The sequence below is a fragment of the Trachypithecus francoisi genome, unplaced genomic scaffold (genome assembly GCF_009764315.1).
Source record: "Trachypithecus francoisi isolate TF-2019V2 unplaced genomic scaffold, Tfra_2.0 Lachesis_group0, whole genome shotgun sequence".
Lineage (NCBI taxonomy): Eukaryota > Metazoa > Chordata > Mammalia > Primates > Cercopithecidae > Trachypithecus > Trachypithecus francoisi.
Window position 1 is genome coordinate 157299592 of NW_022681453.1, and position 24725 is coordinate 157324316.

Here is a 24725-nt window from a genome sequence, read left to right on the forward strand (position 1 = left end):
TACCCAGCCCTATGACTTCTAGTTTTCTAATGCAAGTAGATGACAAAACAGGGTTTGGTGTTCAACATTTCACCTTAAAGTGTATTTTTCACAAATGAAGGAGTTTTGTTGAACATTAACAAATTTCTAATTTCTGAACTTCAGTTCCATCTGAAAGGAGTCATTTCTTTGAGTCTTCTATTATTTAGTAATAGCAGTTAACATTCTCCTTCTACTACAATTTACCTGGAAAGACACCGATAAATACCAATAAAGATACCAGATTCATAACGTATTTTATATATTTAATATTTGTATTTGAATATATTAGACTAAATTTTCTGCATTTGTATATATATTATATAGCACTCTGTCAATTATATAACACAAAAGACATTCATAGGTAAACATTAAAATGGCAGTATACGTATTAATAATTGAACATTAAGGAGATAATCATAATCAGGTATTCATTTAATGGGAGAGTCTAGTATTTCCTGGTAGTCCTGCCTTCTTAAATTCCTCCAGTAAAGTTTATAGCCAGCAAGGACAAAAACACTAATCATAATGATTACCCCTCCAAAAACATCATAGATACTAGGAAATATGTGCAGCACGAGAAGCTGCAAGACCATAGCTACCACAATCTCCAAATGTTGTACTGTGCTAACCAAAGCTGGATGGAATTTGTCCAAGGCATAATAAACTCCTAAGAATGCTGCAGTAGAACAGACACATATAGCAATGAGATAACTCCAGGTTTCTCCATCTAATGGGATGATGGGTTCTTGAAGAATGAACATAGTAGATATTCCCCAAATTGTCCCTGTCCAACCAAAGGTAAACAGTGCAGTCCACATGCTGATCTTCTCCTTGATGGATCTATATACTATCATTGAAAGAGCAGTGGTCAGTCCAGCCATCACAGTCATGGTGTACCCAAAGGCTTCTTTCCAGGCATTTAACAAAGAATTATCTTCATCAACAATGTTGGGGATCATGACAAGACAAACACCTAAGATGCTGCAAACAACTGTAGCCATGTCAACATAAGCCATTTTCTCATCTACGAGTAAAAAAGCCAAAATGGCACTGAAGACTGTAGTTGTGGCTCTCCACATAGTGGTCCCATTGCTGGGAGGGACTATTGAAAATGATGTATAAGCACAAGTGATAGAAATGACATTGCATACACCATAAAAGAAGAGTCGTAATCTGTATCCACTGGGTCCAAAGGGGGCCTCCTGATAGTAACACACAACTAACACAGATAAGACCTGCAAAACAGAACGGATAAAAATCAGTTCTAGAGATGGAACTTTAGACCGGTCAGAAACAAGCCTAGTGATAAGAGCTACACATCCATGAGCCAAAGCAGATCCAAACAGCACTATCCACATTTTTCGGGACTGAAAAATGTTTTTTTCTGCAAAGCTCTGGAATTGTCCAATCTCATTGATCATTGGGTCTTCTGTTGGTGGAGGTAGGGTATCCATGGTTCCAAAGAAAGTTCTTCCTTTTTTTTTCATTTCACTCAGCAGACCTTTCTTTGGATTTTCTTCCATAAAATTTCCATAGTCTTCATTGATTTCTTCATATCCGTCATCCCCAGGCTGGGGATAATGAGAAGTATATTTCACCATCACTGTGTTGGGGTGTATTTTCACCCGTTTTTTAACTGGATATTTTTTGGAGGGAGAAGTATCCATTTCTTCAGATAATCAATTCTATTTAAAGAAAAAAAAATGACAAAAAGACATTCATTTCATTGAAAATTTAATTCCTATTATAATCATATGCACCAATTCAATGATAGAAAGTAGAGGCTGTAACAGTAGTCCAGAAAAAAAAAAAAAAAAGATGATCTGGCAATATGCCTTATCAGATTATGGTACCTACTGGAATTGTTTACCCTTTTTTCACTCTCATCTGAAGTCTGTCCCCATTTCTCTTTGCTTACTTGTTTCATTCAGCTCTATTTTCTATCTTTATACTACAAATGGATTTTTCCATCTTTCCTACCTGTTTACCTATCCAACAAGCAAAACACAGAAAGATAAATAATAATTTAGGTCAAACCTTTCCTTCTCATTGGGTCCATTTGTCTGTTATAAATTATAAGTCCAAAGTATTTTGTATAATCAATTCTGTATAATACCAGAATCACCTTATAAATTATAGTGATTTTTAAATATTTATTCTGGACTCCCCATAAGTTTTGAGATATAAAAATACACTGAAATTAGAACATAAATAACATGAATTTAGTAACACTCACGCATTGTTGGTAGAAAGGTTAAATTGTACAACCTCTCTCATGAGCAACTGGGCCATATGTATTAAGATTTTAACTACCCTCTACTCAGCAATACCACTTTTAAGATTTTATGCTAGGCCGGGCGCGGTGGCTCAAGCCTGTAATCCCAGCACTTTGGGAGGCCGAGACGGGCGGATCACGAGGTCAGGAGATCGAGACCATCCTGGCTAACACGGTGAAACCCCGTCTCTACTAAAAATACAAAAAAAAAAAAAAAAAAAACTAGCCGGGCGAGGTGGCGGGCGCCTGTAGTCCCAGCTACTCGGGAGGCTGAGGCAGGAGAATGGCGTAAACCCGGGAGGCGGAGCTTGCAGTGAGCTGAGAACCGGCCACTGCACTCCAGCCGGGCAACAGAGCGAGACTCCGTCTCAAAAAAAAAAAAAAAAAAAAAGATTTTATGCTAAAGAGATGATCACAATATGCTTTTTACATTCTGAATAAAAAAAGGGGGGGAATAATAATACATATTTATATTTGCTTACATAACAAATTATATAAAGATACCAAGAAAACTAATAGTGGTTCAGGTGACAGGAGGAACACAAATGGAAGAAAACCTTTTTGTTACTTTTTTTTACATTTTTATTTTTGAATTGTGATATTATCCAAAAAAAATAGAATTAAAATGTTTATCTGTTACTTAAGAAAAAGAATATACCAAAAAATGTGGCAAAAATATACATACAGGAGAGTTCATTGTAGCTTACTATAATGAATGTTCATACAATGGAATACTATGGTATCTATCTATTAAAAATGACAATGTAGGCCGGGCGCGGTGGCTCAAGCCTGTAATCCCAGCACTTTGGGAGGCCGAGACGGGCGGATCACGAGGTCAGGAGATCGAGACCATCCTGGCTAACACGGTGAAACCCCGTCTCTACTAAAAAAATACAAAAAAATTAGCCGGGCGAGGTGGCGGGCGCCTGTAGTCCCAGCTGCTCGGGAGGCTGAGACAGGAGAATGGCGTAAACCTGGGAGACGGAGCTTGCAGTGAGCTGAGATCCGGCCACAGCACTCCAGCCTGGGCGGTGGAGTGAGACTCCGTCTCAAAAAAAAAAAAAAAAAAAATGACAATGTAGGCACGGTGGCTCATGCCTGTAGTCCCAGTACTTTGGGAGGCTGAGGCGGGCGAATCACTTGAGGCCAGGAGTTTGAGAGGAGTTGGCCAGCCTGGCCAACATGGTGAAACACCATCTCTACTAAAAATACAAAATTTAGCCAGGCCTGGTGGTATGTGTCTGTAATCCCAGCTACTCAGGAGACTGAGGCATGAGAATCACATGAATCCAGGAAGCAGAGGTTGCAGTGAGCCAAGATTGTGCTACTGCACTCCAGCCTGGGTGACAGAGACTCTGTCTCAAAAAAGAAAAAAAAAAACACAATGTCCACTATATAATGTCAAGTGGGAAAAAAAAAGTTGAACTTACTGTAAGAGTTAAATAAAATAATGCACATAAACAATCTGCCACAGTGCTGGCATATAGTAAACTCAATAAATGTTAGCAATAAATGTGGCTTCCTTTTACCTATAACAACTTTATGAAACACTGGGTATCTTCTACAATATTATTATTTCTTTTAGACCTTTATTTTTTCACTTGGTTCTTTCTTTCAGCAATTTCCTATTTCTTTCCCAATGATTCCTCTCCTCCCACTTAAAAAACAAAAAAGAGGCCAAGCACTCTGGCTCATGCCTGTAATCCGAGCATTTTGGGAGGCCGAGGTAGGCGGATCGCCTGAGGTCAGGAGTTCGAGACCTGCCTGGCCAACATGGTAAAACCTCATCTCTACTAGAAATACAAAAACTAGCTGGGTGTGCTGGCGCGCACCTGTAATCCCAGCTACTCAGGAGACTGAGGTAGGATAATTGCCTGAACCCAAGAGACGGAGGTTGCAGTGAGCCGAGATTGTGCCACTGCACTCCAGCGTCAGCAACAGAGCAAGACTCCATCTCAAAAAAAAAAGAAAGAAAATATTTTTTTTCTTCCTCGTGACTCCCCAATTTCTTGCCAAAAACTCATCTGTTCCAAGATCTTAAACAATGGCCCAGAAATAAAATCTCATTTTGTTCTTTGACACCATCTAGGGAGCCAACTGTTGTATTCCTATTTACTCCTTTCTTTTTGAAAAGGCACCACCTTCAGCTGGAAGAAGTCATGAAAAAAGTATCACCTGTGCCTCCAAACCCTTCTGTTTCCTAGCCTGGATGTCCCATTTGCAGTCCTTCTTCCTGCACACCACTATCAGGCTAATCTGATTGTTCTTTATTTCCAACTTTTGCCAGGACATGTCACATCATAGCTTCAGCTTCAATAATCCCAAACTGAATAGTCTTGTTCTCCCAAATAGATTTTTTTCCTAATGTCCTCATTTATGTTTGTGATACCACAATTTCTCCAGTTCCCCAAGCTAGAGATTAGGGAATACTGTGAATTATCTTTTCTGCCATCTTACTTGCATTTGGTCACTAATCTTAGTGTTTTTGTCTTTGAAATATTCCTGTTTTTCCCTTTCTCCTCCAATTCTATGTAACTTTTATAATTGTGGTTTGGGTTATTGGGAATTCCTATCTAGAATATTGCAACAGCATCCTAACTAGCCTCCCTTGAATCCCAGTCCTTCTCTAAAATTTATCTATATTATCCCACTGTCACATTGATCTGCCTTTAAAAGACTCAAAACAAAACAAAAAAAAACAACTTTTCTCAAGCTTTCCCCATTCAAGAACCTACAGTGATTTGCTAATCTCTACCTTATCAAATTTCAGCTACTCTGCCAGGCTCTCAATACCCTGGCTAATCTAGCTCCTATCAGTACTTAGCTCTTCAACATGCCGACTTTGCTCTGAGCAGTCAGTCCAGTGTCTTCCCCGTCCTCATTCTCCATATGTACCCTAAGCTTTTATTCTCACTAGTTTCCCTTCTGCTCCAACTTTGTAAACACTGTTCATCTCCCTTTGCGACGGAGTCTCACTCTTCATCCAGGCTGGAGTGCAGTAGTGCGATCTCGGCTCACTGCAAGCTCCACCTCCCGGGTTCACGCCATTCTCCTGCCTCAGCCTCCCGAGTAGCTGGGACTACAGGCGCCCACCGCGCCCGGCTAATTTTTTTTTTTTTTTTTTTTTTTTTTTTTTTTTTGAGACGGAGTCTCGCTCCGTCGCCCGGGCTGGAGTGCAGTGGCCGGATCTCAGCTCACTGCAAGCTCCGCCTCCCAGGTTTACGCCATTCTCCTGCCTCAGCCTCCCGAGTAGCTGGGACTACAGGCGCCCGCCACCATGCCCGGCTAGTTTTTTTTTGTCTTTTTTTAGTAGAGACGGGGTTTCACCGTGTTAGCCAGATGGTCTCGATCTCCTGACCTCGTGATCCGCCCGTCTCGGCCTCCCAAAGTGCTGGGATTACAGGCTTGAGCCACCGCGCCCGGCCTCCGGCTAATTTTTTGTATTTTTAGTGGAGACGGGGTTTCACCGTGTTAGCCAAGATGGTCTCGATCTCCTGACCTCGTGATCCGCCCGCCTCAGCCTCCCAAAGTGCTGGGATTACAGGTGTGAGCCACCATGCCCAGCCAACACTGTTCATCTTTAAAGGCCCAGTACAAATTCTATCTTTTAGAAACAAGCCTTTCCTGACCTCTAGCCACTTGTATGTTTTTCTTCCTTGTTTAAACATCTGCAGTAGTACTTCTAACCTAATATTTTGTAATCTAATAATTTTGTGATCTAGCTGTCTCAACTCAGTGGAATTTTGTTTCTAGTCAACTGTGCTCAAATTTGATATGTCAAATAATAATTATTTTGAGACAGGGTCTCACTCTGTTGCCCAGGCTGGAGTGCAGTGGTGTGATCACTGCTCACTGCAGCTTCAACCTCCAGGGCTCAAGCAATCCTCCCACCTCAGCCTCAGCTGAGACATTTGCACACCATCCCTCCTGGCTATTTTTTACACTTTCTATAGAGACAGGGTTTTGCCATGTTGCCCACGATGATCTCAAACTCCTGAGTTCAAGCAATAAGCACACCTCGGCCTCTCAAAATGCTGGAATTACAGGCGTGAGCTACCATGCCCCACGGCATTATTATTATTTTTTAATTCAACAACTTTGTGTGTTATATTATTGGACACAAATACAAAGTTATATCATGCTTTCAGATATTCTTTTACTAATTCTCAGAACAATGCAAGGCATAAACATTTGTGCACACTCATGCCTACTTGTGTGATCCTGAGTTTAATAGAAGAAAGGATAGAAACTAGCCTGGCTTATACATTTTTTAAAATATTATTTGGCTCATTTTCCCTAAACACATCAAGAAAGGAATTGCCACATGCCTAATTCAAAAGTTATGCTTAGTGGTAAGGATATATATATACATCAACTTTTAAGAGGTTTAAAAAAAAACTTCTCCCATTGTAACAGCTTATAGTTCACCACATACTACTAAAACAACCCATAAACCATGAGTGCATTATCAGGAGTGATAGGAAGGGTGAGTCGACCAATGTGAAATTTACCTTGTAGGCAGTTGACATTCTGCGGTGTATGGCAACTGGTCATGAGCAGAACGAAGAATTTAGAAGGATCCAATCTCTCAATATGCTGGCACAAACTGTGTCCCTTGGGTCCATCAATATCATTTTCCAGCACTTTTGGGAGGCTGAGGCGGGCAGATCACTTGAGGTCAGGGGTTTGAGACCAGCCTAACCAACATGGTGAAACCTCATCTCTACTAAAAATACAGAAAATTAGCTGGGTGTGGTGCCACATGCCTGTAGTCCCAGCTACTTGGGAGGCTGAGACACCAGATTAACTTGAACCCAGGAGGCAGAGGTTGCAGTGAGCCAAGATCGCACCACTGCACTTCAGCCTGGGAGACACAGTGAGAACTTGTGTCAAAAATAAAAAATAAAAATAAATAAAAGCACAGGATTTAAAGTAAAAAAAAAAAAGTTGGGTTCAACTTTACCCCTTATTAATCATGACTTTGGGTACGTGATTTTGTTTTCATAAACTTTAGTTTCTACATGTATAAAAGAGATAATAATACTTATTACCTATGATTATTACAAAGTATAATGATAAAATATATGTAAATTAAATGGCATAACTTGTGGTGTATTTAGCACACAATAAAAATTAGGTACTATAATACATAATTTTTTTTAGGTTCAGGGAGTACATGTGCAGATTCGTTACACACACACACACACACACACACACATATATATATATATATTTTTTTTTTTTTTTTTTTTGAGGCAGAGTTTCGCTCTTATTGCCCAGGCTGGAGTGCAATGGCACGATCTTGGCTCACTACAACCTCCCCCTCCCGGGTTCAAGCGATTCTTCTGCCTCAGCCTCCCGAGTTGCTGGGATTACAGGCATGTGCCACCACGCCCAGCTAATTTTGTATTTTTAGTAGAGATGGGGTTTCTCCATGTTGGTCAGGCTAGTCTTGAACTCCCTACCTCAGGTGATCTGCCTGCCTCGGCCTCCCAAAGTGCTGGGATTACAGGCATAAGCCACCACGTCTGGTCCGTTACATGTATATATTATGTAATGGTAAGATTTAGGATTCTGGTGTATCCATCACCCAAATAGCACTGTACCCAATAGGTAATTTTTTAACCCTCTCTTCCCACCTGCTCTACCCCATTTTGGAGTCTCCAGTGTCTATTATTTCCATCTTCATGTGTATCCATTGTTTAACTCCCACTTAATAAGAGCTTATAATACAGAACATGCTGTATTTGATTTTATGTTTCTGAGTTATTTCACTTAGGATAATAGCCTCTGGCTCTATCCATGTTGCTGCAAAGGACATAATTTCATTCTTTTTTTATGACTATGATAGCTTTTTGTCACTCCAGATTCACTTTGTCACCCAGTGAATATGGCTGGCTCAAGTGATCCTCCCACCTCAGTCTCCTAAGTAGCTGGGGCGTCAGACGCCTGCCATCACGCCCACCTAATAATTTTTGTATTTTTTGTAGAGATGGGTTTTCGCCACGTTGCCCAGGCTGGTCTCAAACTCCTGGGCTCAAGTGATCCACCAACCTCAGCCTCCCAAAGTGCTGGGATTATAAGCATGAGCCACCACACCCAGCCTCTGATGGCTTCTTGGTGTGTAAACTTGACTATGCTGAACTACACTTTCCAATTTATTTAATCAAACACTAATCTATCTAAGTTGCTGTTGTGAAGAGATTTTACAGATGTAATAAAAGTCCCTTTTGTTTGTTGTAAATATGTTGATAAATAAATAGCCCCTAATCTGTTGACTTTATCCTGGGTAGGCCTGACTTAATAAGGGGAGCCCTTTAAAGGTGGGGGCTTAGGCCTTCCTTAAATTCAGAGTTTCCAAACAGCTTATGCCCTTGGGGTTCCAGCCTGTTCATGATTTTTTCTTTACTGCCTGTGGACCACAAGCATCCTGTGCTCATGGGTTTCTAACCAGTTTTTTCTCCTTTGTTTTGAGACAGAGTCCTGCTTTGTCACCCAGACTAGAGTGTAGGGATACAATCCCGGCTCACTGCAACCTCTGCCTTCCAGGTTCAAGCGATTCTCCTGCCTCAGCCTCCTGAGTACCTGGGATTACAGGTACCCACCGCCGCCACCACTACATCCAGCTAATTTTTGTATTTTAGTAGAGGTGGGGTTTCGCCCTGTTAGCCAGGCTGGTCTCGAACTCCTGACCTCAAGTGATCCATCTGCCTCGGCCTTCCAAAGTGCTGGGATTACAGGCATGAGCCACTGGTCCCAGCCCTAACTGGCCCTTAATCTCCCCTTCCTGAATGACTGCCTACAGACTTCAGACTTGCTTATCCAGCCCCCATAAGAACATAAGCCATTTTTTTTTTTTTTTTTTTGCGATGGAGTTTCGCTCTTGTAGCCCAGGCTGGAGTGCAATGAAGCCAATCCTTTATAATAAATTCCCTACTGGTTCTGTGTTTCAAATTAACTCCTAACTCTGATATACGTTAGAATTCTCTCCTTGCTTGTTGTCTTCTGCTAACTCCAATAGGCCACCAATATTCTCTTGGTTGCAAGTATCCAAATGTAGCTTATCTCAGGTAAATTCTAGAGGGCCTCCTCAGTACACAAATCCCTGATGTGGGAGAGCCTTACATTTTGAGACTTAGAGTCCACAGATTTTTGCTGTTTGGTCTTCTTGCCTAGTAGGCAGCTGTCCTTGGCAGGAACCAACAGTATTCACTTGGCCCCAGGAAACTAGGAAATTTTATTTATTTATTTATTTATTGACAGAGTCTCACTCTGTCACCCAGGCTAGAATGTAGTGGCATGATCTTAGCTCACTGCAACCTCCACCTCCCAAGTTCAAGTGATTCTCCTGCCTCAGCCTCCCTCAGCCTCCAGAGTAACTGGGATTACAGGCATGCACCACCACGCCCAGCTAGTTTTTGTATTTTTAGTAGAGATGGGGTTTCACCATGCTGGCTAGGCTGGTCTCAAACTCCTGACCTCAGGTGATCCACCCGCCTTAGCCTCCCAAAGTACTGGGATTACAGGTGTGAGCTACCATGCCCAGCCAGAAATTTTATTTTAGAGATAAGAAATTTAAGACTCAGAAATTTTGAGTTCTGGTTTGGCCACCAACAAGAGTAGTATTGTCTGTCTTAAGAGAAAGTGTTTTGGATGATAACTGTTGGAATCTTTGACATGTCTTCACAATCAGTTTGTCTTTTTAATGACTTCATACTTCTAGTGTTTTGATATTTCTCCCAATGCAAGACCACTATGTACTTTAGCCACTGTAACTTTCTGCAATCTACTCTAAATTGTTCTGATCAAAGTGCCAACTCAACTTTTCCTCCTTCCTCAGAGACAAGTGCTCTAAACCAGTATCATGGCTTTAGTTCCTCTGACAAGGATTCACATGGGGAAAGTGACCACTAAGGCAGACGTTTCTTTTTTTTTTTTTTTTTTTTTTTTTGAGACGGAGTCTCGCTCTGTCGCCCAGGCTGGAGTGCAGTGGCCGGATCTCAGCTCACTACAAGCTCCGCCTCCCGGGTTCACGCCATTCTCCTGCCTCAGCCTCCCGAGTAGCTGGGACTACAGGCGCCCGCCACCTCGCCCGGCTAGTTTTTTTGTATTTTTTAGTAGAGACGGGGTTTCACCGTGTTAGCCAGGATGGTCTCGATGTCCTGACCTCGTGATCCGCCCGTCTCGGCCTCCCAAAGACGTTTCTACTTCAGCAGTGCAGAGCAACTCAGCTAATTAGAGGGAATATGAAATAGAACCAGAAGTCTAGTCTGCTTAGCTACAAATGTTTCCACCAAAAATACTGGATACAAATGGATTAAAAGTATGCAGTTTGGTGTCTGCTTGAACAATGGGCACATTCAGTGTGGCGAGCTTAAAACCAATATTTTTTATCCAAAAGAGGAACTGTTTTCCAAGCTAGATCTCAGAATATGAGGCCTGAGACCACCTCATTCCTATGGTTGAGAAAAGTAATACACAATTATGGAGGCTGGCACGTCGGCATGTCCAAAATTTGCAGAGTGGGTAGCAGGCCAGTCCAGAGAAGTGCCAAGATTGCAGTTTAAGTCCAAAGTCTGTCGGCTAAAGAATTCCCTCTTGCTTGGGGAGGTCAGTCTTTTGTGCTCTTCAGGCTTTCAACTGATTGGACGATGCCCACCCACATTATGGAAGGCAATTTGCTTTCCCCAAAGTCCACCCTTTCAAATGTAAATCTCATCCAAAAACTCTCACAGAAACATCCAGAATAATGTTTGACCAGCCAAGTTGACATATAAAAGTAACCATAGAATTTTTTTTTTTTTTTAAAGAGGCCAGGTGTGGCGGCGGCTCATACAAGACCAGGAGTTCGAGACCAGCCTGGCCAACATGGCAAAACCCATCTCTAGTAAAAATATAAAAATTAGCCGGACGTCGCAGCACATACCTATAATCCTAGCTACTCAGGAGGCTGAGGCAGGAGAATCGGTGGAACCCAGGAGGCAGAGGTTGCAGAGCAGGCAGATGGCACCACTGCACTACAGCCTGGGTGACAGAGCAAGACTCTGTCTCAAAATAATAGAAGACCAAAAAAAAAAAAAAAAGAAAACATTAAAAAGCAACAAAAAAAGATTGTTTTAAAGAAAAAAAAGAAAAGTAACCATCAGTCTTATCTCCTGCTTGTCTCCCATATGCACAAAGCTTCTGACTATTCCCAACTACTGGGAATTCTTTGAACACATCATGCTTTCATGTCTCTAGGTTGTCTAATATGCTGTTCCTTCTTTATGGAATATTCTTTTCCTGCTTTTTCACCTGGTTAATACCTGCTCATTATTCAAGGCCCAGATTAAATATCACCTTCTCTCAAAAACTTCCCTAGGCCTACCTCCCAATCCAATCTGAGTTAGATACCTGCACCCGAGTGGGGGATATAACTTTCATTATACCTTTAGTCACAGAATTTACCTTATTGAATTACAAATGTTTGTCTTTCTCTTCCACTGAACCTGTGATGGTCTCAATTACAGAGACCACATCTAATATAGTACTCAGCATGAGATGAGAATTCAGTAAGTGTCAAATGAAGAATAACCATTTTTTTAATGAAGCAACATTTAGTACCAACCAAATATAAATAATATAAATAAATGGATTTAAATGGCTAGCAACTCAAATAGGAAGCCTTAACCATTAAAACACTTTAAAGTTCCTAATATTTCAAGAATAAAACATCACAGTATACAGTTTGGCTATTAAGAGAATTTGTGTATTCAGATTCTCTACCTCTGGCACTATTTCTGCTGCTAGGTCTCCCAAATTTCCTTTAATATTAAATTTTTAGGGACCAGGCACGGTGGCTCACGCCTGTAATCCCAGCACTTTGGGAGGCTGAGGCGGGCGGATCACAAGGTCAAGAGATCGAGACCATCTTGGCCAGCATGGTGAAACCCAGTCTCTACTAAAAATACAAAAATTAGTTGGGCATGATGGCGCGCACCTGTAGTCTCAGCTACTCGAGAGGCTGAGGCAGGATAATTGCCTGAACCTGGGAGGTGGAGATTACAGTGACCCAAGATCATGCCACTGACTCCAGCCTGGCAAAAGAGCAAGACTCCGCATCGGAAAAAAAAAAAAAAAGAATTAAATTTTTAGGGCATAACTGCAGCTGTTCCTTAAGTAATTTGTATCTGCTTTAAACCACTAGAGAATTAAACTATTCTCAGTCTATTCTAAAGGGTGCTGGAAATACATGTGTTTCAGCATCTTCAGGCTGAGTTTCAACTGCTAGTTTCCTGATAGTTTCCCAGTGTATGCCTCATATTTTGGCCCAGTCAAGTGAGTTCCAGCACCAGCAAATCCACAGTGATTCCACATCAGGAGCTTCCCAGTGGTTCCATATCTGAGCTTGTTCAGAATAAGCTTCTCACCGGAGAGCTTATTCTATTTACCACCATCAGATATCTAAATAAATAACATTTTGTTTATTCCCATTACAAAAGCAATATGTGTTTACTATAGAACATTTAGAAATGTGGGAAAGCAAAGAAAATAAAAATCACTCATAATCCTACCAGAGACAACTACAGACCCTTCTAGAAAGATTTTTCTTGCAAAAATGGTATCAAACGTAATATCCTATTTTATAACTTCCCCATTTTACAATGCATTGTAAACATTTTCCGTGTCATTAAAAATTACATAATATCACTTTTAATGGCTAGTTAATATGGAGCCAAGAAGGGCTTTGAACATATAAACTTCAGCCCTCCTAAAGCTGAAAGGCAAATGGGATGACAAACTACCCTTATGCAGGGCTAGATTCATAGCAATAACAGGAAATGCCACATATGTGAAAATAAACAGATCACAATTTTGAAGTTTTTCCATTACATGAAGGAATGTTTTGTCTTGTTTTTTCCTTTTCTTTTTTTTATTTTTTTTGAGATGGAGTCTTGCTTTGTCACCCAGGCTGGAATGCAGTGGCCCAATCTCTGCTCACTGCAACTTCCACCTCCCAGGTTCAAGCAATTCTCGTGCCTCAGCCTCAGGAGTAGCTGGGACTACTACTTCGTGTGAGCCATTTTTTGTAGAGACAGGATTTTTGCCATGTTGGCCAGGCTGGTCTCAAACTCCCGGCCTCATGCGATCAGTCAGCCTGGGCCTCCCAAAGTGCTGGGATTACATGTGTGAGCCACCACGCCCAGTCAACAAATTTGTTTTCTTTTTTTTTTGAGACGGAGTCCCGCTCTGTCTCCCAGGCTGGAGTGCAGTGGCGCAATCTTGGCTCACTGCAACCTCCACCTCCCAGGTTCAAGCAATTCTCCTGCCTCAGCCTCCCAAGTAGCTGGGACTACAGGCGCCTGCCGCCATACCCGACTAGTTTTTTGTATTTTCAGCAAGAGCCACCGCGCCCGGCTGTTTTCTTTTTCTTCTTTTTTCGAGACGGAGTCTCACTCTATCGCCAGGCTGGAGTGCAGTGGCAAAATCTCGGCTCACTGCAACCTCTGCCTCCCGGGTTCAAGCAATTCTCCTTGATTCTCTCCGTGCCCGGCCAGCAAATTTGTTTTCTTATAACTTGCACGTCCTATCCACCTCCCAATAACTTCTATTCAAACCTTCATCTAGGCTCAGCTAGGCTCAGGGCAAAGGTAAGTGTCAACGTGTACATAGTAAAATTCACTCAGAACTCTGATTTTTTTGTTTTGTTTTGAGACAGAGTCCCACTCTGCCACCCAGGTTAGAGTGCAGTGGGGCAATCTCAGCTCACCTCAACCTCCACCTCTTGGGTTCAAGGGATTCTCCTGCCTCAGCTTCCTCAGTAGCGGGGACTACAGGCATGCACCACCATGCCCAGCTAATTTTTGTATTTTTAAGTAGAGAGAGGGTTTCACCATGTTGGCCAAGCTGGTCTCGAACTTCTGACCTCAGGTGATCCGCCCGCCTCGGCCTCCCAAAGTGCTGGGATTACAACCTTAAGCCACTGCGCCTGGCCTTTCTAAGATGGGATCTCACTCTGTCGCCCAGGCTGGAGTGCAGTGGAGCAATTTCAGCTCACTGCAACCTCTACCTACTGGGCTCAAGGGATTCTCCTGCCTCAACCTCCCACGCAGCTGGGATTATAGGTGTGTGCCACCACGCCCGGCTAATTTTTGTATTTTTTTTTTAGTAGAGACAGGGTTCTGCCACATTGGCCAAGCTGGTCTCGAACTCCTGGCCTCAAGTGAACCGCCCGCCTCAACCTCCCTAAGTGCTGGGATTACACACCTGAGCCACCGCGCCCGACCCAGAACCCTGATTTTTAAAGTACTCCTTCTAAAAAGACTCAGAGCCACAGAGACATCAGAAACAATCATAGAATGACTCTACATCCTCCCACAATGATACTAGACAGACACATTGGCACACTTCGAAATTTCTGGGTTGTGCACAGCCCAAGATGGCTCATTTAAGCTGCCATGTCCACTCCTCCAACAAATCCAGGTGCCGTCTAAAGGGGGCATGCCAAGTCACAGTCTCCTTTGTGAATTCCATGATGGCAAGAGAGCTCTCATTCATATTTGCGTTCCTGGCACACAGAGCACATTTAATAAAAGTTGATTAAACAAAAATAATGACTTGGTCCTGAACTGCATTCTACAACTGCTCCTTGAGCTTTGTCCCATCCTATAATAGCCATCACAAGCTCTGCTATTTATTCTACCATTTCTGTCCTGGCCCCACCTTTGAGATTGTTCTCACAGTTATCTTTGCCACTAGGTTACAATTCTGACCATGCTGGTGACGCTGGTTCCAGGTCCCTCAGGAACCCCTCTGCCAGTCTGGTCTGCCCTTGAACTCTATACTGGCCCCAGGGTATCCCAGGATTGTCAGAAAGGCCTGGCCAGGATTCATCTGGGAGAGGGATCAGCAGCTCTGCAAAGTTGTTGGATTGAAAGAACTTTCATTTTGAGCTACATCATTGAAGAGCTTTAAATCTGAAAATAAGAAAGACATTGAACCCTATTACTCACATCTCTTAGTCATTTGAAGCAGATCCCGAACCACTCAAAAGGACAAAACAAGGAAATAGCAATGAATTGCATTCAGTGAATGGGGTAAGGGTATTAAGTGTCTGGAATGTAAGAAACAAAAAAATTAGTTTTTACCTTTTTTTCTATTTTCTAAATGTTTTGGTGGCTAGAATAAGATATACTTTGAACTCAAGAGCAATAAATGTTAATATATTAAAAGTAGCTTTATGACATATGAAAAGTATCTTTATTTCAAAATACTTCAAAGTAGTCATCTGAATATTTATCGGAAATATTAAGACAACTTATTAAATCCTATATTAAAATGATTGCTTATTACTTTTTGTTTATACTAGTCAGAATTGATTCTCTTCTACATTTTAGATTTTTCAGAGTAAAAAGGATATAATTTTAGACTTTGACTACAAACTGGGGTTTTTCCACACAATTTGTGGACATGAGTGTCTGATGGTGACTCTTAGGTATTTATGCTAAAAATGTTCTTTTGGGGATCAACTCTGATATTTATATTCACATTATTGGCCAGTAGGGAACTGATACCTGACTCAAAAATTAGTAGGATATGAAGTCTTTCATTCTCTCCATGAGCTCGTTGTTCTTGAGAAAAAAATTTAGTTTGAGAGTCTGAGGAATGATAAGTTTGTTACATTCTGGAATCTAGTTTTGGTGCTGTGTCCATCCTTTAGATAGAGTGCAGCTCTGTATTACCATAGCAACAACTAACTTTTGTTTCCATAGCCACTGACTGCACTCCTGACCCTGCCAACCATCTTGCAAATGCATCCTCTTGCTTAGAAGAACCAGGGGAGGGGTGGGGTATGGTGGCTTATGCCTGCAATCTCAGCACTTTGGGAGGCTGAAGCAGGCAGATCACTTTGAGCTCAGGAGTTCGAGACCAACCTGGGCAAAATGGTGAAACTGTCTCTTAAAAAAAAAAAAAAGGCCGGGCGCGGTGGCTCAAGCCTGTAATCCCAGCACTTTGGGAGGCCGAGACGGGCGGATCATGAGATCAGGAGATCGAGACCATCCTGGCTAACACGGTGAAACCTCGTCTCTACTAAAAATAAAAATAAAAAAAACTAGCCGGGCGAGGTGGCGGGCGCCTGTAGTCCCAGCTACTCTGGAGGCTGAGGCAGGAGAATGGTGTAAATCCAGGAGGCGGAGCTTGCAGTGAGCTGAGATCCGGCCACTGCACTTCAGCCCGGGCAACAGAGCGAGACTCCACCTCAAAAAAAAAAAAAAAAAATCACACCACTATACTACAGCCTAGGCAACAGACTGAGACCCTATCTCAAAAAAAAAAAAAAAAGAAAAGAAAAGAAAAAAAGGCCAGGCACAGTGGCTCACATCTGTAATCCCAGCACTTTGGGAGGCTGAGACGGGCAGACCACCTGAGGTCAGGAGTTCGAGACCAGCCTGGCCAACATGGTGAAACCCCATTTCTACTAAAAATAAAAAAATTAGCCAGGCATGGTGGAATGCGCTTATAGTCCCAGCTACCAGGGAGGCTGAGGCAGGAGAATCGCTTGAACCAGGGAGGCAGAGGTCGCAGTGAGCCGAAATCACGCACTGTACTCCAGCCTGGATGACAGAGTGAGACTCTGCCAAAAGAAAAGAAAGAAAAAAGAGAGAGAGGGAGAGGGAGACAGAAAGAAAAGAGAAAGAGAGAAAAAAAGGAGGAGAAGGAAGGAAGGGAGGGAGAGAGAGAGAGAGAGAGAGAGGGAGGGAAGGAGGGGAGGAGGAGGAGGAAGAAAGAAAAGAAGGGCAACAACCAGGGGAAGAATATGAATGAATCAGTCCAAATTTTCATCATCACTGTGCCTTTCTGGTGACAGGTCAGTGGTGATATCCTCTTTGAGGATGACTCCCTGCAGTACTAACGGAGGCACAAGAGTGCCAGAACTGGATGGCAGCTTACTCATTTCAGCCTAGAAAAAATTCTGGGCACACTAGGCTGAATGATAAGCTCCTTGGCATGCTAGCCAAAATCAGCTTAAAAGAGGGCTACCTGGGTACAAGAGAACCCTTATTTTGGGTTGAAAAGCAGAAGCTTCCCAAGAGGGAGGATACACTGAAGCTGAAGGTGTGGCAGTCCCCCCAACCAATTAGGCTGGGGATGAAGGCTGCTTAGTTGGACTGGGAAAAGTAGTGGATACTGGATTCCAGAGTGGGCCATGTTGGGAGGAGCACGGTAGAATGTGATCTAAGGGGACTAAGAAATTTTGGGCTGAGCTAGACTGTAGGAGAATGGTAGACAGACCTGAGGATTTTGCCGAGCTGTGTCAGTCTGGGTTATAGGAGGGGGTGGAAATTACAGCTAAGGGACTTGGAGATGAGGGAAGGTAAGAAAACAGATGTGATGGTATTGAGGTAGGGGCTGGAAAGAGAAGCATCAAACAGGTGGGCTAGCCCAGGTTTGAGCTGGATACTCCACTGACAGTTCTAAAGCAGAAAATTAGGGAAGGAATAGTCAGGGGCTATTGGGCTATGCAGTAGCTTCTAGAAATCAACAGCTGGCTCTGGGAGGGAAAAGATTGAGAAAAACAAAAGAAATAAATGAGAGCAGAAGGTATGAGGCAAAAAGTAGGGGTGAGAGTTATCAGGCTGGTTAGAGCTGGGCTAAATATTTAGTCTTATCATTAGTTTGAAAGCACCTGGACCAGTTAGTTGCTGTATAGGCAAAGTCAAAGGGAGAAGCCTGGCCTCGCTTTACTCAGTCATGGTTCATGACTTTAGGAGACTGTAATGAACCATGCATACCAGGAAAGGAAAAGGTTAACTGAGATTGAAAAAAAAGCTTTATGTGGCACTTTTAAACAAGCAGGTTGGTTTGGCTTGTGTGACTGTGATGGTGCTTGATTTGGAGCAGAGCAATTTGTGTTGTGACATTTTAAAATCCATTTTGGCACATGGTGATGAATGTGTCGACTGGCAGCTAAGAACTTGCTAGAATGCAAGTATGCAAGTCTTTCAGCATTTATAATCGACACTTCCCTTTCCAGGAAAGAGCCTTTCTAATCTTCGAATCAATGGACTTATCAATTTGCATAAAATATGCCATCCTCAATAAACACATATTTATCATCTACCACTTAACTTTCCTTCTGTTTAAAAAAAAAAAAAAAAGCAGAATCACCTTGCTGTGAGTCAGCAGCTTTAAATTCAGCTGTACTGGGTGAAGCTGTTAAGGGTAGGAAGGAGCCATCACTAGAAGGGGGAGAAGCAGGAATAAAATGATCCTTTTCTATTTCCATGAATTTTTATGTTTCTATTTAAATAGTTAAATACCCATTTAGGTTAGATGCTAATTAAATGTAAAATTACTGGGCTGTTCCAATATGCATGTTAAAGTTGTACTTCTTGGTTGTTTGTAATTTACCTAACTCTTGAGAGATCATCAGGGCAGCCCAGCTGAGTTCAAAGAAGTCTTCCAACTGCCCAGGATACGCATCAGTTCCTGAACTAAAAAAGAACACCCCAGGATCAACAGAAGCTACTATCAAATCCTTCAAACACATGCGCCACATGCTCACATTTGTCTTGTTTTTGCTACTATTTATCCACAAAAAAGCCAACCCTGAACTCCTCCTTGTGGTGAAAACTTTAAAATATACCACATGAATCAATTCAAAAGTTTACAAATTTGGTTTGGCTTAATCATAACTGATTCTTCATACAATTGACACCATTGATTCTTCACACCATAGATACCACTCACTAAAATTACAACTCGGTCACCTCTTCCCATATACCATATTTCATTAAAATCAACGTAAAGATAAGAAATGGTTACCAGATGCCATCGTTTCAGACCAAACCATAGGTCAAATTTTGAATAAACCTAACAATACCTGATTGGTTAAGTAGCACACCTAGATTTATTAAAACCACTGCACTCCTTTAATGTCTATAGGAGAACATGCATGCACAAGCACACACGTGTGTGTGCATTATATATATATGTATATATAAATACTACTGCAAAGTTAAAAAGAGACTTTACCAAGTTCTGTCATTGACAGGGACATTATATATAAGACTATACATACTGTAATTCACCTCATCAAGAGTTAATTTTATGGCCGGGCACAGTGGCTCATGCCTGTAATCCTAACACTTTGGGAGGCAGATCACTTTGAGCTCAGGAGATTGAGACCAGCCTGGGCAACATGGCAAAAACCCAACTCTACAAAAAAACACAAAAATGATCTAGGCATGATGACTCCCACCTGTAGTCCCAGCTACATGGGAGGCTGAGGCTGGAGAATTGCTTGAGCCAGTTCAGGCTTGAGCCTTGAACAGAGGTTGCAGTGAGCCAAAATTGTACCACTGCACTCTGGCCTGGGTGACAGAGCAAGACTTTGTCTCAAAAAAAAAAAAAAAGTTAATTTTACCAGGAACATGTGTCAAAATGTAAAATTATGTGAACTCTTTGACCCAGCAATGCTATTTTCAGGGATATATCTTAAGATCATCACCAGTAAAGTATATAAAGATGTGCATGCAAGAATATTCATCATGGCTTTCTTTATACAATGAAAAATTGGAAATGAACTGCTCATTAATGGGATGCTGGTTAAAGAAAATCATTAATGTAATATGCAGCCATCTAAAAGGGTAATTTATATGTATATATATTGATATAAGAAAACCCTCATATCATATTGCTGAGTAAAAAGAAAGATGTCAATGAGTATTCATGATGTGATTCTATTTATCCTTGCAAATGGTGGAAATTCAATTATATGGTATTTTCTCTCTTTTCTGTTTATTTTTCATATAAGTATATATTTCCTTTAAAATCTGAAAAAAAAATCAAGCTATGTTCATCAGAGGAAAAAAATCATTACTCTGTATTTCAGTCACACTAAAATAGTCACCCAAGAAGCCAATTGTAGCTCTTTTATTTCTGTGCCTTCTGTTGGAAGGAAAACTGTACATAAACAGACTATATTACAGAGAAAATTTGAATGAATGCTGTCTGGTGCCTAAACCAAAACAGAGGTGAAATATTATACAAACTGAAGAGGATGACTTTATCATAGTGTTTGAAATAATTCTGTATATGTGTGTGTGTGTGTGTGTGTGTAGATATATACTAGTATATTTTCATTACTAACCAAAAACATAATGTAGGTTCCAAATGGCAGCAAAGAATATAATTACCTTTGGCTTTTCTTACATAAGTTACCACCCCATAAATCTTTATGTTAATGTGGAAAAATCTGACCTGAACAGATGGACTTCATGCTGTTCTCTAAAACATGAACAGATTTCTGATCTTCTGGACCAGGAAATGAAGTCAGCACTAAAACAGGAGACACCATCATCCATCTCCTAGAATTTTAATCTAAGAATCTGTAATAAAAGCAATATTTCCCTCTATAGAAATATAGCAAAGTAATATATTTACATCTTAATGAAATGTACTCTTGATATGATAAAACACAGTGGGATATTTATGGCACTGGTAGTGCTGGCTATCTGGTCCCTGAACCTCACCAATTTTGGAGAATCCCCTTGCTGTGGTTCTTGGCAGGTAGTAGCATTTGGCTTGATGCTCCCAAGCTTCTTATGGAAGGCACATCTCTGGGGCTGACATTCTGCCTGGATAAATCTTCTCATTAGCCCAAGGGCCTTTTTTTCCATGAGCATTTTCATAGAAGCTGTTTCACAAATCAACTCCATTGGTGTTGAAGACCTAATAAAAGGCTCTCTATCAAGTAATTACAGCACTGAGGTTTGAATTTCTGCTCCACAATTTTCTAGTTGTTTGATTTATGTTGGGAAGAGACTGGTGGGATAAGCAGGCCTGAGTCTGAGGAACAATTAAGGAGTTGGCCTGTGAGGTCAGGAGATTGGTTACATAAAAGAAGAATGAGTAAATAGTTAAATATATCGAGGATAATGGAAGTCAGATTTTTTTTTACCAAGAGAGAAGGAAGTTACAAATACAATAAGGGTGAAGACTAGAATGAACCCTGTAGTGTTGGAGTAGAGCTAGAGATATTGGAGTAAATTCATGAGTTTTAATATAAATAGACAGATATATAAATAGATATAGGGGTGTGTGGGGGTGTGTGTGTGTGTGTGAATTTCCTAGCTCTGCTAAAATAACCTAAAAACAGTAACACACCAGTAGCAATGACCACACCTAGCATCCAGATCTTGGTTCTAAAAATGCATTCTCAAGTAAAAGGAACCAGAGCTCGGTGGAGAAACAGCTGATGAAATAACTGCAATGATTGTGGCAGAAAAAATACCAGAAGAGCCTGAAATGTCTTGCATCCCAAAGAAAGTACTCTCAGAATGATATAGAGATGTCAAAAGGACACAGGAACTGGTTTGAAGGGTATCCCAATGGCTGGAACTGGAGCATTTTCAGCATCAAAACCAATGGTGATAATAATGGCTTATAATCTATTGGGTAAAATAGAAATCCACAAGTCCATGCTGATGGAAATAAGCAAATAAGAATGGAGAGGAAAAAACTTCTGTACAATATAATCCCAACTAGTAAATGGAAAACAAATGTTGTAATTGGAAAAACTACAATTTGGCAATCATCCTAGTAACAATTTATGCAAGAATCATAAAATAAGCAAGTGAAAGTTTAAGAAACCGGATGTTTACATAGCCTTAAAGTGTCCTCCTACAAAATACTTATTAATTCAAAGGGAAAGAGAATAACTTAACAGTGGAGAAATTATCACCTTAAGCCATCAAAGTTAACATCACCAGCAAAAAGACAAGTCAATATTATGTGCCTTTTAATAGGATACACTTGGAAGAATACAATTTCACTTCTATCACATTCCTGCCAAAAAATGTATCACCTGAATCTAATCATGAAGAAACATCACACAAACCTAAAATGAGGAACTCTACAAAAAAAAGAAAGAAAAGAAAAGAAAGAGAGAGAGAGAGAGAGAGAGAGAGAAAGAAAGAAAAGAAAGAAAAGAAAAGAAAAGAAAAGAAAAGAAAAGAAAAGAAAAGAAAAGAAAAGAAAGAAAGGAAGGAAGGAAGGAAGAAGGAAGGAAGGAGGGAGGGAGGGAGGGAAAAAAAGAAAAAGGCCTGAACTCAAAAATGTCAAGATCACTAAAAACAAGGAAGGATTGAGGAAATGTCACAAATGAAAGATTAAAGAGACATAACAACTAAATGCAATTCATAATCCTGACTTTGATTCTAGACCAAAAGTAAGAAATATTTCTTCAAAGAGGAAACTGTTACGCCAAATGACAAATTTTGAATGTGGTCTGTGTTTAGAGGAATTATATCAATGTTAAATTTCCGATTTTGGTGATAATACTGTGGTTATGCAGGAGAGGGTCCTTGTCTTAAAGGAAAACACTTAAGTAGTTAGGGATAATTGAATATCACCTCTGCAACTTACTTCAATTGGTTCAGAAAAAGAGAATGAATGGCAAAACAAATGTAAAATGTTTACAATTGGAGAACTTGGGTGAAGAATAATAAAAGAGTTATCTTTTACTCAGGAGTTTGTTGTACTATATTTGCAACTTTTACGTACATTTGAAATTATTTCAAAATAAAAAGTTAAGAAAATGGCAATAACAGTATTTAATTCTTTCGATTTTGGAGAAAAGTACATGAATTAATATTTGTGGTATGTTTATAAGAGAGCTAGACACATAATAAATGCTAGATATATGTTAGCAATGATGGTGATAGCCAGTGGTGGTGGTGGTGGTGGTGGTGGTGGTGGTGAAGTCCTGAATTTTAAACACACAATTTGGCCAGGCGCAGTGGCTCATACCTGTAATCCCAAACTTTGGGAGGCCAAGGCAATCTGATCACCTGAGGTCAGGAGTTCAAGACCAGCCTGGCCAACATGGTGAAACCCTGTCTCTACTAAAAATACAAAAATCAGTTGGCTGTGGTGGCAGGTGCCTGTAATCCCAGCTACTCAGGAGGCTGAGGCATGAGAATCGCTTGAATCCGGGAGGCCAAGGTTGCAGTGAGCAGAGATCATGCCATCGCACTGCAGCCTCAGTCACAAGAGTGAAACTCCGTCTCAAAAATAAATAAACAATAAACACACAATTCATCTGAATTGGGATGAGTTGACTCTGGCTCACTTTTCTCCTTTTAGATTTAACAAAGAAATTAAAATAGTATTTACTTGCATTTGACATGCTAACAACAATGTAAATTTGTTTATTGCAATTTAAACACTGTTCATATAATGTTTTATATACTAGTGTCCCCAAGCAAAAGACATGTTAGTAATATTTTTTAAATAATCCAAGATCAAATTTTAAAAATCTATTTTCACCTTTCATTAATTTAGGGAATATGGTGATAATGAGAATATGCAATACATAAATATATACATATATTAACATATTTAATAAAGGTAAATCATATACAATACTATTGTATATGGTAACTATACAATACTATATACAATACAATAGCATTGTATATTATTAACCTTTATTAAATATGTATGTTAATATATATTACAAAACATAGAATTAAAGACCATGAGAGTTTAAAAGACTTTGGGGATCATCTACTCCAATTCCTGTGAGAGTAACTGTACCTCTCTCTACAGCAGGGGTCCCAACTCTCAGGGCATGAACTAGTACTGGTCCGTGGCCTGTTAGGAACTAGGACACACAACAGGAGGTGAGTGGAGAGCAAGTGAGCATTACCGCCGGAGTTCCGCCTCCTATCAGATCAGCAGTGGCATTATATTCTCATAGGAGCACAAACCCTATTGTGAACTGTGCATGTGAAGGATCTAGGTTGCATGTTCCTTATGAGACTAATGCCTGATGATCTGAGGTGGAACCATTTCATTCTGAAACCATTAGTGAGCACACCCCCCACCCCGCTGACTCCTTCCATGGAAAAACTATCTTCCATGAAACCAGTCCCTGGTGTCAAAAAGGTTGGGGATCACTGCTCTATAGCATCCCCATCAAATAGTAGTTTCTGATTGACCACCTACAATGACAGGAAACACTCCCCTTCAGAACAGCCAATTGGAAGTCATTCCTGATTGTTAGAAAGTTACTTTTTAACAGTGAGTCAAAATCTTTCTCCATGTAATTTCCAGAGGCTGCTACTATATATGTCTTCTGAGGTCACAAATTGATTCCCTCTTCCACATGACATTTCGATAACAGAAACTACTATTCCCTACCCTCCTCAACTAAGTTCTCCCACTGTAAGTTTCCTCTTCTCCAAACTGAATATCCCCCGGGTTTTCAATTATTCCATGTATAATCATGGCTTTCAGTCCTCTCACCATCTTTTTTTTTTTTTTTTTTTTTTTTTTTTTGAGACAGAGTCTCGCTCTGTCACCCAGGCTGGAGTGCAGTGGCGCGATCTCCACTCACTGCAAGCTCCGCCTCCCAGGTTCAAGCCATTCTCCTGCCTCAGCC

At 40.9% G+C, this 24725-nt stretch overlaps 1 protein-coding gene across 5 annotated transcripts in view; it reads right to left on the bottom strand.

Annotated features, from left to right (window-relative positions):
* Positions 1-263: 263 nt before the first annotated feature.
* The window catches only part of SLC35G2 (solute carrier family 35 member G2), a 38192-nt gene continuing 13730 nt past the window's right edge, over positions 264-24725 (bottom strand). For 3 of the 5 annotated variants that reach the window (XM_033212565.1, XM_033212564.1, XM_033212566.1), the window contains exon 2: positions 264-1706. In XM_033212565.1, coding sequence (XP_033068456.1) covers positions 450-1688 — 1239 coding nt within the window. In that variant the 5' untranslated portion in view covers positions 1689-1706 and the 3' untranslated portion in view covers positions 264-449. Of the gene's footprint in view, positions 1707-6807; positions 6981-24725 lie in introns of those variants that run through there. The other 2 variants (XM_033212567.1, XM_033212563.1) reach the window with 2 other exon arrangements.